The sequence below is a fragment of the Herpailurus yagouaroundi genome, unplaced genomic scaffold, assembly GCF_014898765.1.
Source record: "Herpailurus yagouaroundi ecotype Mexico unplaced genomic scaffold, PumYag 180, whole genome shotgun sequence".
Classification (NCBI taxonomy): domain Eukaryota; kingdom Metazoa; phylum Chordata; class Mammalia; order Carnivora; family Felidae; genus Herpailurus; species Herpailurus yagouaroundi.
Window position 1 is genome coordinate 14,638,098 of NW_024412411.1, and position 12,842 is coordinate 14,650,939.

The 12,842-nt window shown below is 37.3% G+C and overlaps 1 protein-coding gene across 9 annotated transcripts; it reads right to left on the reverse strand.

Moving 5' to 3' along the window:
• Positions 1–52: 52 nt before the first annotated feature.
• On the reverse strand, positions 53–7,543 carry CREBZF (CREB/ATF bZIP transcription factor). Of its 9 annotated transcripts, none has more exons than XM_040489517.1 (5): positions 6,201–7,543; positions 5,914–5,991; positions 5,564–5,678; positions 4,766–4,834; positions 53–2,985 (listed from the first exon to the last, which is right to left on the reverse strand). In XM_040489517.1, exons 1-2 carry the CDS (start codon positions 7,274–7,276, stop codon positions 5,976–5,978), a joined length of 1,092 nt encoding a protein of 363 aa, XP_040345451.1. In that variant the 5' UTR covers positions 7,277–7,543; the 3' UTR covers positions 53–2,985; positions 4,766–4,834; positions 5,564–5,678; positions 5,914–5,975. The 9 variants fall into 9 exon arrangements, with proteins under 9 accessions (XP_040345451.1, XP_040345450.1, XP_040345445.1 ...); XM_040489515.1 differs by lacking the exon at positions 53–2,985 and adding an exon at positions 3,448–4,133; XM_040489516.1 differs by lacking the exon at positions 5,564–5,678.
• Between the last annotated feature and the right edge of the window lie 5,299 nt (positions 7,544–12,842).

The following is a 12,842-nucleotide window of genomic DNA, read 5'->3' on the forward strand; positions in this document are numbered from 1 at the left end:
AAATGAATAAAAATTAAGAAAAAAATTTAAAGCTCTCTGACCCAAAATTATATACTTTACATTCTGTCATTTTTATTTAAAGGAGAGTTCTACTTACCACAGCAAAAATTAAAACTCCTGACTTCAAAAATAAGAAATCCATATTACTAAATTAGACTCCTTAAATAAAAAGAATGGCGTGATCAACCTGGATAATTCAAAAGCCTCTGACAACTAAACTGGTAACTCAGTACAAATTGTTTTCTTGTGCTGAAACACTTCTACCATAATACCATCTATAAATCCATACAAGAGTTTACAATGGTGTCTGTAACCAAAAAGAATTACTTTCTAACATCTCCATCCTCTACCATATATATTTTTAGATCATCTTTCCAATTAGTAAAAATGGACAGTATAAGCAAGAGACAATGTTATTTTACATCTGTTGCTACAAATCTACTTTACCAAAACTTGGATGGGGGCAGGTAAATGACATGTAAACTTGCTGTGGTCTTCCTTACAATTTAGGGAAATAGTCATTTGTAGCTAAGACCTTAAGAACACTACCCTTAGAGAGCTTTTAATAGTTCAGTTCAGTCATAGTAAACCAACTATTTAAGTCTGTCTTTTACAATTTACTTGGTGTAGTTATCTGGCTTTATGAAAGAGAGAAGGCTCATATTACATTGTAAACCCCAAACTATAGCACATTAAAAGCCAGACGGTCTAGGAAACTGACTGCAGTGGGTATCCAAAGATATAGCATTTGGAGGCACAGTAAAGAAAAGTTGGGCCACCAATAAAAATCAAACTGTGCATATTATCCCAACGACGCAATTTTTCAAAACACCATCAGTGACTACATTTTTAAATTAGATTGAAAATTAAGCAAAATAATTTTCAGGAAAAAATAATCTGGGGTCAACAAAACTATAAAAATTATTAAAGTCGATTGTAAACTGGTTTCTTTTTAAAAATTGGGGGAAATGGCTCTAATTAAGAAATCTTGAATGTACAAATTGAGGAAGGTAAAAAAGTAGGAATAAAAACACTATTATCAGTAACCAAAGCAATGAAAAAGGAAAGTTCATGAGCAACAACATTCTATTAACCAACCTATATATTTTTTTAAAAATCAATTTTTCCCTGATACTGCATGATTTATATGCCTAAAGATGGTTACTTTCTGAATAAAATTTAAATCACCTCGTTTAATTTTTCTACATTTCAAAACTGAAAGTAAATGACCATTTTACTACAAACAGATCAGAGCTGAGAGCTATCTGGTATTGTAAGACAACGAGTGACTGCCAGACAGGATTGAGGTATTCACGTTCAAATATATGAAAAATACTATGCCGGCCACACAAAACATTCTACAAGTTTCTAATGGAGACCCTCCCCTTTCTGATCCCTAGCTTAGAGGGTTAACTACCTGGTTTCTGAAGAAAAAAGTACACAGTAAAATACAGAAATATAAACATTTGGGAGGGTCTCAACACTTTGTATTAATAAGAGTCTGGGGGAAAAAGTAAACACTTAAAAGTATTTCAGTACCTACTCAACTTTTAAGAATCATCAGATTATTTAACTTAAAACTCTGAATAAATTAGTGAGACCTTAAACTAGAACTTCAAAATGCTGAACTAGGTAATCATGTATTTTTAAAGGTAATTACTCATTATCAGTGAGTTATCCACTCTGTTCTATCAAAGGAGTAATTAATCATCACCAACTAGTGTTAATGCCAAATCTTTGGTTGTAGAAATACAACCAGTTATACTGCTGGAACTGTAGGAATATCCATCAGTTGAGTATAAACCACTACACATGCTCATTGTTGCCTGGCAGCACAGGCACTGAATATACTTAGATTACAAGCGACAGTGGATTTAATAAATTTTGTATAATATCATACAATAACTAAACTGTATAGTTATGATAATTCATTCTGGCTATCTCCTACCCCTCCCACCTCTCTGATCTACACACTTCCCAATGAGTCAGTAAGATAAAATGACTCAGTCTAGACCAGACTAAATAATGTATTAACATAATCCAATGAAATGAAATAAAACAATCCAGAGTTTTGAGTGTTTTTTCACACTTGTAATAAACTGGAAAAATGTTTCAATTAAGTAAAACAATCACATTCCGCATAAAAAAAAAAAAAAACACTCCCATCATCCAGAATACTAAAGCCCTTAAGTAACACTAGAGAAATTTTAATATATAACAGTAGAAACTACGATACCGTTAGAAACCTCAAAATATGCAAGAAAGTGTCAAGTACTCAGAGAAAACTCAAGAAGCCAAAACCTCAGAATCCAAACATCCTATTACCCTGAATTGTAATTAACTACTCACATATTTAATCATAATCAATTTTTTCAGATACACAAGACAAATCAATGCATCTATTTAAAAAGACTACTCTTTATAGTTAAGGACTTTACATTAACTTTTATATTCTACTCAGCAAGGTCAGCCTATACTTCAGATTAGCTCTCAAGTTCCAGGAAATAAATACAAACTCATGATATGCTTTGTGATCCCTGATGGCCTGTTTATGTAATTCTACTCCACTAAAATGTAATTCTACAGAATGTGCTCTTGATTGTGTAAAGACTCTATTATTCCTTGATGAAATACTATAATTCTCTTCTCCAATGGTTACAATTTTTAAAAGGTATGCAAGAACTGAGTATCACTCCCATGAAAGACAAAAGGGTATGATTTTGTTCCAAAATTAACTTAGTCTCATGTATTTCTATTAAGTCTTTCAAGGATTCCAGAGAATCTTTTCATATCTCCATTTCTGGAAAGTGAAATCTGGAAAGTGAAATCAGTACAGAAGTAATTTGGGAACTTGAATATGGCATTCATTTTTTTCAGCAGATGCCAAATTTTTGACCGACATGGCTCCCACAATTACTTTGTTACCATCAGTCCAGTCAGTTAACAGGTTGTAGGAAAAGATTCGTTTTTGCAGACACTGCTAAGCTGTTTAAAGAGAAGAGAGAGAGATTAATTTAGTGATTACAAAATGCACAAATATTTAAAATATTTTGAACACTTTTTGTCGGATTATATCAGAGGTGTGACATTTTAACAAATGTGGACTTTTTAGTTAGGACTGGTCAAGAAAGTGCAGAAACAGTAAGTCAATATGACAGAAATAGGAGGTCAATATGATGTGTTAGTTCAATTAATGTATGAATTCCTGTCACCATCAGAAGGCAAATATTAAAAAAAAAACTACCTCTTTAATTCTGCATCATTTTGCCATAGAGGCAATTAGGGAAAAAAAAAAAAGTTTCCCAAATACTAAGTTGTTTTCAACCACTAAAGTAAATAGAGCCAAACCTTAAAATTTCAAAACAATCCTTATTATATTCCAGAAATCTCCTTTATCCAACTACTAATCATTCAGAACACAATTTTCTAAAAATAGTAAGACAACAGTTTCATATTAATCATAACTTTTTTTAATTAACAAGTAGTGAATCGGACACTTTAAGATATTGTTTACTACATACTGAAATAAACAGATCTGTTGTAAATTCAGAAACCCAAACATTTACAGTAAAATGTGCTTACACATAAATATGATCAAATTTATTTAAAGCCCCTGTTAGGTCCTAAATACATGCAATACCATGTAAAAACAAGACCATGAAGTTGATGTAAAAAATGACAAAATCACTAAGTCACCAAAATTAGGGGAAAAAAAAAAAAGGAGAATGAAATGGAAACTAAGAAAAGACAGTTAAAACGTAAGTAACCTAAATAAGCAGCTTTAAAAATAGGTGATACTAATCTCCATTCTCAAAAGTTCTTACTCAAGTATTTCCAAAAACTGCCATTTATAAAATGACATTCTAAAAATCTACACTTAGAATTTTCAAAGCATTCCAATTCAGAAAGCTCTGACTACTATTTCTCCCCAGCCCCAAACTTCAAATAATGCAGGAAAAGCAATGACATTAGGAAGAAAATATTCCAAGGGAATGGTATTTTAGAAAAACACACTTACTGCTTCCAGAACCTTTTAAGACCCAAAGTCAGCATTAACAATAATCATTTTTCCTATTTTCATCCATTATTTTCCAATGTCATGTTAGAGATGAATAAATTCTTTGAGCCCATAACTGAAAGATCAACAAACCTGGTTTTATTATGACACCATATTTTTGTCATTGGTACTGCACAAAATTATATACAAAGAAATATATACAAAATGTTCAAGTATTAATTAAATTTCAATTCAAGGCTTCTGTTTCAAAAAGCTACATTTAACATATTCCATAGAGATAGCACAAATTAGTCATTTCAAATAATTTTTCCAACTACTTTTGGTTTGTGTGTGTGTGTATATATATATATATATATATAATTCAGTAGGCACTAAAAATCCATGCAGCTGCATTGTGAGGGGCTTGCTCCTGCACTTAGGTATAAGCAGGTTCATCACTCCAGGTTGTGAGTTTGGCTATTACCCATTCATGCTCAAGTGCAGTAGATGATTTTACAAAATATGCTGTAATGCACTGGAAACCAGAGACCAAGTTAGGTCTCAAATTGTGTTATCTAGCAACAAAACATTTACAGTTGTGCAAGAACAAGGATTCCATTTTTATAACCAAATAACAACAAAACATTTTATGTGTAAGATAACTTACATCTTTGGACTGCTGGAAAATACTTTTTAATTATGAACATTTTAAAATAAAAGACAGCAGAAGCCCTGATATTACCTCTTTTTCCTCATTTCTTATACTACCTTTTAAAATAAAGCAGGAAATGTGGCCAGCAGCTGGTCCCGTCTCTTCTGCCCCAACAGCTGTATCCACTTTAGCACAAAGAAAAACAAGGATGCTAAATATGTATATACTTTATCAAACAGTGATGTTTCACAAAGAATTTCTTAATGCCTCTTACACTGAAGGACACAGTAACTGAATCTATACAATCAGACAATGGATAATACAGTACTTCAAGGGAAGAATATGTCCCATCTTTGGAAAAAGTGTCAATCGTGTTCTTGAGTAGCCAGAACCACTCAACTTTAAAAATTATTTTTAAATAGGACAAAAACCTTTGAAATAAGGAGAGTAAGATTCTTTGTGAAGCCTCACTTTACACGTTTTCATTCACATTTCACAACCTTCAATATCTAATCATACATAAATTTAACCTAAAATTTTAATACAACAAAAGTAAAAGTGTTTAACAATTTATTTATACTCAGTGATAAGGTAATCACTGTGCTGGTCCTCAAAGAAACATTTCATTAACCATTATTACTCCTCCTTCAATAACACAGATATGCATGTTAATTTCCAACCTCTCTAATGGTGAGATATTAAAATCTTTTACTCTGAATACTTTGTATTTCTACATCTCCTTCTGAAAACTAAATGGCATTCCCAAATATTTAAGACATTTCTGTCATCTCCATCAAAATAACTATCACATTTGTGCAAGCCCCAAATACTTATTGTCAGCCTCTAAAAAGTTGCTCTAACATTGGAATTCCAATTTGCACCTTGTACAACTCGGAACTTCCATTCAACTTCACCTGTTTCACTGTCTCCAAACTGTATCTCTATTAGCAGCTTTCAGTGTACAGTTGGAACCGATGTCATCCAAGGCCATGTCCACACTGGGGACAGAAGAGCTAGGTACACGCAAGTCTGAACAAGGGGACACATTAACAGCTATTTCAACCAGAAGAAGCATCTTAAATACATTATTGACCAGCACAAGTCTGTTTCCAGGGTGGACAGGGCCCAAATTAGATTTCCCCTCCCACCTTCCAAAAAAGAAAAAAGAAAAAAAAACCTCCACACACACACATATTGAGATGTTGCCCATTAAAGTAGACTAAGCAGCAGAGCATGAGCGTTACGTGAAGAGATGGATCCTTACCAGGTTGTGAGGCGGGAACGACTGTTCTGTAACCCCTACAACGGAGCCTGGCAGGAAGGAAATCACCTAAAAAAGAAACTGTCAGAGAGATTTAATAGTCACATGTTATCATTAGGAGTTGGTTACAGTGTCACATTCATGCTTTTAGCTAAACACTTAAAGATTCAATATTACTGTTTTCCTCCTCTGAAATGTGTCCAGTGAAGATGTCCCACTAAGGTGTTTTACATGGTGTAAGGGAGTTGAAAGGGGTAAACGCGGATAAAGAGCAGATTACTTGACCCTACATTTTAAGAGAAGACGACGCCTTCCGGGCGCACGCCGAGCAGAACTCCACCGACACCTTATCCTTGTCCACATGAAGACACACTCCTCCCGCCGAGTCGTCCTCTTCCAGTAGGTCCTGCTGCTGCTTTCCCACGGGCAGAGCGTAGTCATGGTCACCGGCGGGCGAGTCTCTGAAGAGCGAGGTGGTCAGCCGCAGTCCCACGCCGCTCAGCCGGCTCAGCAAGCGAGCCAGTCCGGTCTCGTTGGCTAAGACGGCCCGTAGGTATCGACTCTCCTCCTGCAGTGCCTGCACGCGCTTGCCCAGCTCCCGATTCTCGGCCCGCAGCTCCTGGTTCTCGGCTGCCAGACCCCGGACTCGACTTTCCAGCCCCATCACGTACTCCTTCTTCTTCAGCCGATTGAGACGGGCAGCAGCCGCCGCCGCCTTCCGGGGACTCTTTGTCGCCGCCTGGTTGTTGTCGTTGCCGCTGCTGCCCGCGCCTCCTCCTGGGGACTTTCTCCGCCTCTTTTCGCCGCTGCCACTGTCACTGCCGCTGCTGCAGCCTCCGATGCCGTTTAAGAGCCTCTGCAGCAGGTCAGAAAAGCGCTGCATCTCGGCAGCCGCGGCCTCGTCGTCGTCATCCCCTCTCCACAGGCCGCCGCTATCCGAGCCTCCGCCGGACGACGAGAGAGGCCCGGGCGAGCTGAGTCCGGGCTCCAGGTGCCAGTCCGGTTGCCGGGGGTCCAAAAGATCTGCCAGTTCCAGCCCGGACAGAAAGTCCATGTCCTCCGTCTCCTCCCCGGGGACGCTGGCGATCGCCTCCTCCTCCATCTCCTCGGGCGAGGGCGCGCGCACGGCCACGCCGCCGCGGCCCCCCCTCCCGGCCTCCAACTCGCCCTCGTCGCCGCGCGGCTGCTTGCGGCCGGGAGATCCGGCCGCCGCCGTCTCTTCCTCCTCCGCCGCCGCCGCTGCAGCTGCCGCCGCCCGGGTCAGGTCCGGGGGCAGCAAGCAGGTCGCGGCCGGCGCCGGACTCTCGCTGCGGGTTGGGGAGTCGCTGCCTGAGGCCGCCAGCAGTTTGGTCAGGCTATGCCTCATGGGGCCCAGCGGCGGGCCCACGTAGGCCCCGGCCCCTCAGACCGGGCCTCGCGGGCCCCCAAGGACCCCAGACCCCCAGCGCGGGGAGCCAGGGAGCTGGCCACAGCGAAATGAAGGGGAAGATCCGAGACGACTCCCGCGCCACTTGACTGGTCGACCCCCCGCGCTGGGGCGGGGGGTGGGGGGGAAGGGACAGGAGATCGAAGCGGCGAGGCCCAACGATGACTCGACCGCGCCACCCAGACAACGGCCTGGCCGGAAGTCGGTTGATCTTACCCCAGCCCCTCCCACGGCGTTTCGCGCGCCACTGAGCTCTAGTATCGCGAGAGTTCAGTAAGGTCCGGAGTGGGAGTAATTTCAGCTTTCCAGTGATGTCATAGTAACAGCGGCAAAAATAACAAACCCCGAATTTATCAAGAAGTGGTCTACTCTCTCCGCCCTCACTTCTCAACCCTGCATATTCTAGCTTCCACTTCCAGTGAAACGACTCTCTCAGAAATGATCTTTTAAATACCAAATTTACGAAAAATCTTAGTTACCCTGCATGTCCATGGAATTTTAAGACTGGTGATAAAACACCGCTTGAATCCTTTCCCCTTCTGTTGTAATACAAGATCATTTCATTCAAACACAGAGTGCTAGGGGAAAAAAGTAAATAAGTCATTCATATATAATTTAATTTCCAAGTTTTAATTATAATTTTATTAAAACGTCTAGGCCATTTCTATGCCTTTTCTAAACAACAAAAAAAGGTCTTTTCCTTGTCTGTAATAAGATTGTAAACGCATTTTCTGTGTGTATTCTGTAGTTGGCGTATTGTGAGCATGTGTGGGTGTGCATATGCGCGCCAGTCTTTTTGTACTGTCGCTACCTCATGGTTTGAGCGATGGTTGTATTGCTGGTTGTGTTAATAGAATGAATCGTGTGTGTGACTTTTTTCCTCTTTGTTTTATCTGGGAGTTGTTCATGAAACTGACATGTTTTTCCTAAAAAGGACTGTTACCAGTTTCCAAAGACAATATTTTTCTGGTTTTTCCTGAATGAGCCCAATTTTGTTGCTGTTTTCAGCTATCAGGGTAAAAAGAGTACTCTTAAAATCCCTGTAGTCAAGTTGAACACCCTTGTTGTATTCTTTTCTCTGTTCATTGTGTTCACAATTTTATGAACGTACTTAGATGTATAGTTGTGATAACCACAGGTTTGTTTTTTTTTTATATTTTGTTTATTCTGGTCAATATTTTAGGATCACATATTCTTTGACATCAACTTTTCTTTAAATCATAAAAGAAATTCTAATTTAAAAATAGATATTGAAATGGACTACATTATCGAGGCTAACTCTTCTCCTTATAACTCTAGGGTTTCAACTAAATTTCTGTCCAAGTTCTTTAGGAATTTTAGAGCTTTTTTCCCTTTCAAGGCTACATACACATTCACTTTTGTGACAATGCTGTGGTCTCCCTCCCTCAAGATAACAAGAAAGATATATCTCTATCAGGTAGAGTATATAATTCCCTAAAAGAGTTTTAACATAAGGTTCATTGATTCATTTTACAAATGATACCTGAAGCATATTTTTTGAATTTAACCACAATTTATCTGTTACAATTTCTAATGGCTTGCCTAAGAAAATAGCCATTTAAGAAGAATACATTAGGAAGTGTAAATGCAAAATATGAAATCCAAGATAATGATTCCCAAAATCAGGTGAATGAAAATACTACTCAGGGAGCTAATGAATATGTAAATTACCCATAGACTGGTCTGTAGGTTTGTGTAACACTGGAAATCAAAATTCTACCAAACACCTCTAGTGGCTCTAGTGATGATTGGACCATAATAATAGGGTCTCTAAATTTAATCCCCATAGAAAATTAAGGCGTTAGTCTCTTTCTTTAGAAGTTTACTGCATAAGAAATTGTTTCACTAAAATATTTGAATATTTTTTATAATCAGTTTTATATATTTTATCTTTGCATAATAAATAGATATATATCAATTTTTAAAGTTTCCAAATATTTCACAGAATATATGAAAGAATAATTCACTCTAATTCAGCAATACTACCCAATATCCAGACTCAACAATTCAACAATTATCATTTGCCAAATGTGCTTTATCTGTTTATAAATGTTTGTAAAACATAAATTTTGGTGAATCATTCCAAAGTTGCAGAGAACACATATCACCCCAACATATTTAAGTATGTATCTCTAAGCATAAGAACGTTCTCTTTCATAATCATAATACTCTTATTAGGCCTTGAGAAGATTAACAATAATTTACTAAAATTATCTATTTTCCATGCCATCTTCAAATTTCCTCATCTTTCCTGAAGATAATCTTTTATAGTGGATACTTTCTTTTGAGCCAGGATCCAAACAAGGGTCACTTGTTACATTTGGCTATGTTTTTGAGAAGTTTTTTTCCCATTTCTCAAACTCGAATAATAATCCCTCCCATTTTTTAGCTTTTCTTACTATTGGCTTTTTGAAGAGAGAAGGTCATGTGTCTTAAAAAACACACCACATTCTGGATATGTCTGTTTCCTCATGGTGTATCTTGTTCTCTAACCCCACAAGGTATTTGAGATTTGAAGCACTGTACAAGTACATTAGAATACCGTGAAACAAAAAAATTCAAAAATTTTAAAAGCAAGGCCAATGAAGATATAGAGGAAATGGGAAGATAAGGAGTTCCAAAAGGGGGGAAAGTTTGATTGGAATAGGACAGACATAAAATCTTACAGTTACTCAAGTTGAGTTAACAATAGACTAAACTTCCCTGGCAAATCAAAAGGGAAAAATTTTCCCTCTTTGCCCACGAGTTAACTTTATATGAATTCCTTTATCCACTTTTCAGATTTTAGGTCTTAAGAAACTTCTCTTGGGGGTACTGAATAAGTAGCAAATAGCTTCAACAAATAGCTACTTTTATATGGTTGTTTCTTACAGGGATAGAAAGCAAGTTCCAGGAACCATGGACACTAATAAATCCCAAATATCTAGAACAGTACCTGCCACAGCTTAGGTTTCAATCATATTTATTAAATGGGTTAATAAAAAAGGTCTCCAGTTTCATAGATAAAGAAGGTCTCCAGTTCCAGCTGAAGGTATAACACAAAATTCAACTGTGCAATGCTGCAAAGAACAAAAATAAATATGAGCTATGGTATCTAGAAGAATAAAGAAGGAAAGAACATGCACGTCTTTCCCAACTTTCCCGTTGGGAAAGGTTTTGCTGCAGCAGAGCAGCAAACAGTGCAAGGTGCTTGCTATATGCTCTGGCCCCTCTTGGGTTACAGGCGCTTGTGTGGCTGGTAATCCCATTCAACTGAATTTTCTCCTTAGGCAAATCTCCTAAATTCTCAAGATCATGGATTGATTTCTTATATTTTTCCCTAAATTGCAAGATGTTGGTTTAAATACATGTATTTTAAGAGGCTCTCCGATCGGATTAAAAGTAGAAAACTGAAGGAGAATTTTTTACAATGTAGCCTCAGAAGACAAAAAAGCAACAAAGCAAGAGTAAACCTCCTAGAAAATGCGTCTTCTCCCCTTCACTATCACTCCCTTTTCTTCTATTCATTCTTCTCACTCTTTCTTTACAGATGTTTTGTGGGTTTTTTTTTCTGGTTATAATGATTATTGCAAAAGATTCAGATGGTGTAGAAATGTATAAATAAGTAACAAGACATTACAACCTGTCCAACCTAACTACTCCAAAATAACTGTCACTAAAATTTGGGTATATCATAGTTTTTCTATGTACAGACACTTGTTTTGATTTTATTTCTTTGAACTCAACTGTTCTGGCATGAATATATTGTGGATATCTTTCAGACAGCTAGTACAGACTCACATGCTTTTTTTAAAATTTTTTTAATGTTTATTTTTGAGAGAGAGGGGCAGATCAAGAGTGTGGAGGGACAGAGAGAGAGGGAGACACAGAATCAGAAGCAGACTCCAGGCTCTGAGCTGTCAGCACAGAGCCCCATGTGGGGCTCGAACTCATGAACTGTGAGATCATGACCTGAGCTGAACATGCTCAACCAACTGAGCCACCAGGTGCCCCCCCCCCGCCCACATGCTTATTTCTGATGACTGTCTAGAATGCCATTACATGAACTTTCCAACTTATTCAACCAGTTTCTATAACACTTAGGTTGCATTGACTTTTTCACTATCATAAACCACATGATAATATTGTACAAATATCTTTGTTCACTTAGAGCGTTCTTAGGATAAATTCTTGAAAGCAGAATTTTTAGATACCATTTTTATATAGAGACCTTCATTACCTACAGAAAGGTATCTCTCACCAATGATGTGCAACAGTAGTTAGTCCTATGCACTCAAAGACAGTGGACTTGTTCTTTTTAAAATGGCCAATCCACAAATAAAAAGTGGCATCTTTTGTGTCAATTTGTGTTTCTTTGATTATTAGAGGGCTGAATGTTTTTCACGTGACCACTTGACATGTAATGTGAACAACCTGTTCACCTCTGAGCTCATTTTTCTTTGCAGTGGGAAAAAGTATTTGTCTTTTTCCTTCTTGATTTATATGAATTCTTTGCATTACAAGGATAATGTACCTTTATTTCCTATATATGTCCCGATTTTGTTCCTCAGTTGAACATACATTTGGGGAGAGAAGAAGTGAAATTGCTTGTTTTGCTATAATTTTTAAATAGTCTATCAAAGTGTTCTTCATGGTTTCTGGCTTTGGTTTTAAGGCTAATAAGGCTTTATTAGCCTAAATAATACTTCTTAATTACTTCAATTCACATTTTACTAAAAGTTTTTCACAATATGATTATTTATTTCATCTAGTTACAAATGGAATTTGTTCTTGTATAAATTATGATATAGGAATATAATTCTTCAAAAAGTTATTTGCCAGAATACAATTTATTGAACAATGCAGACTTGCTCCACAGATTTCCCAGCATACCTGCCACATATTAAATTCTTATGTATAGTTGGGTCTATCTCTGGTCTTTTTCTTCAGTTCCATTTGTCAGTATAACCATTCTGAGAGAAAAACCACTCAATTTTTTAAAATGCTTATTTATTTATTTTGAAATAGAGAGCATGAGTGGGAGAGAGGCAGAGAAAGGGGAGAGAGAGAATCCCAAGCAGGCTATGTACTGTTAGCACAGAGCCCGTCACGGGGTTCAATGAGATCATGACCTGAGCCAAAATCAAAAGTCAGATGCTTAACCAACTGAGTGACCCAGATGCCCTCAAATCACTGTTTTTTTACAATGTTTTCTAATAACTCATGGGCAAGTCCTTCTTTGCTGGTCTTACTTTCTCAGAATTTTCTATCTATATTTGAATATTTATTCTACCAGATAACTTTATAAAATTTTCCAAGTTCAAAAAGACCTGGAGTTTTCATGGAAATTGCATTAAATTTATTAATTTTTTCAAGTTATCTTATGTATTTTTTTTTGTCACTGGACTAGGTTATTTCTTCTTTTATATTTTCTAAATTGCTATGTGGGAAAGCTTTTGATCTTTTTTGTTAAATTTTTTACTGACTATCCCACTAGACTTTCTTA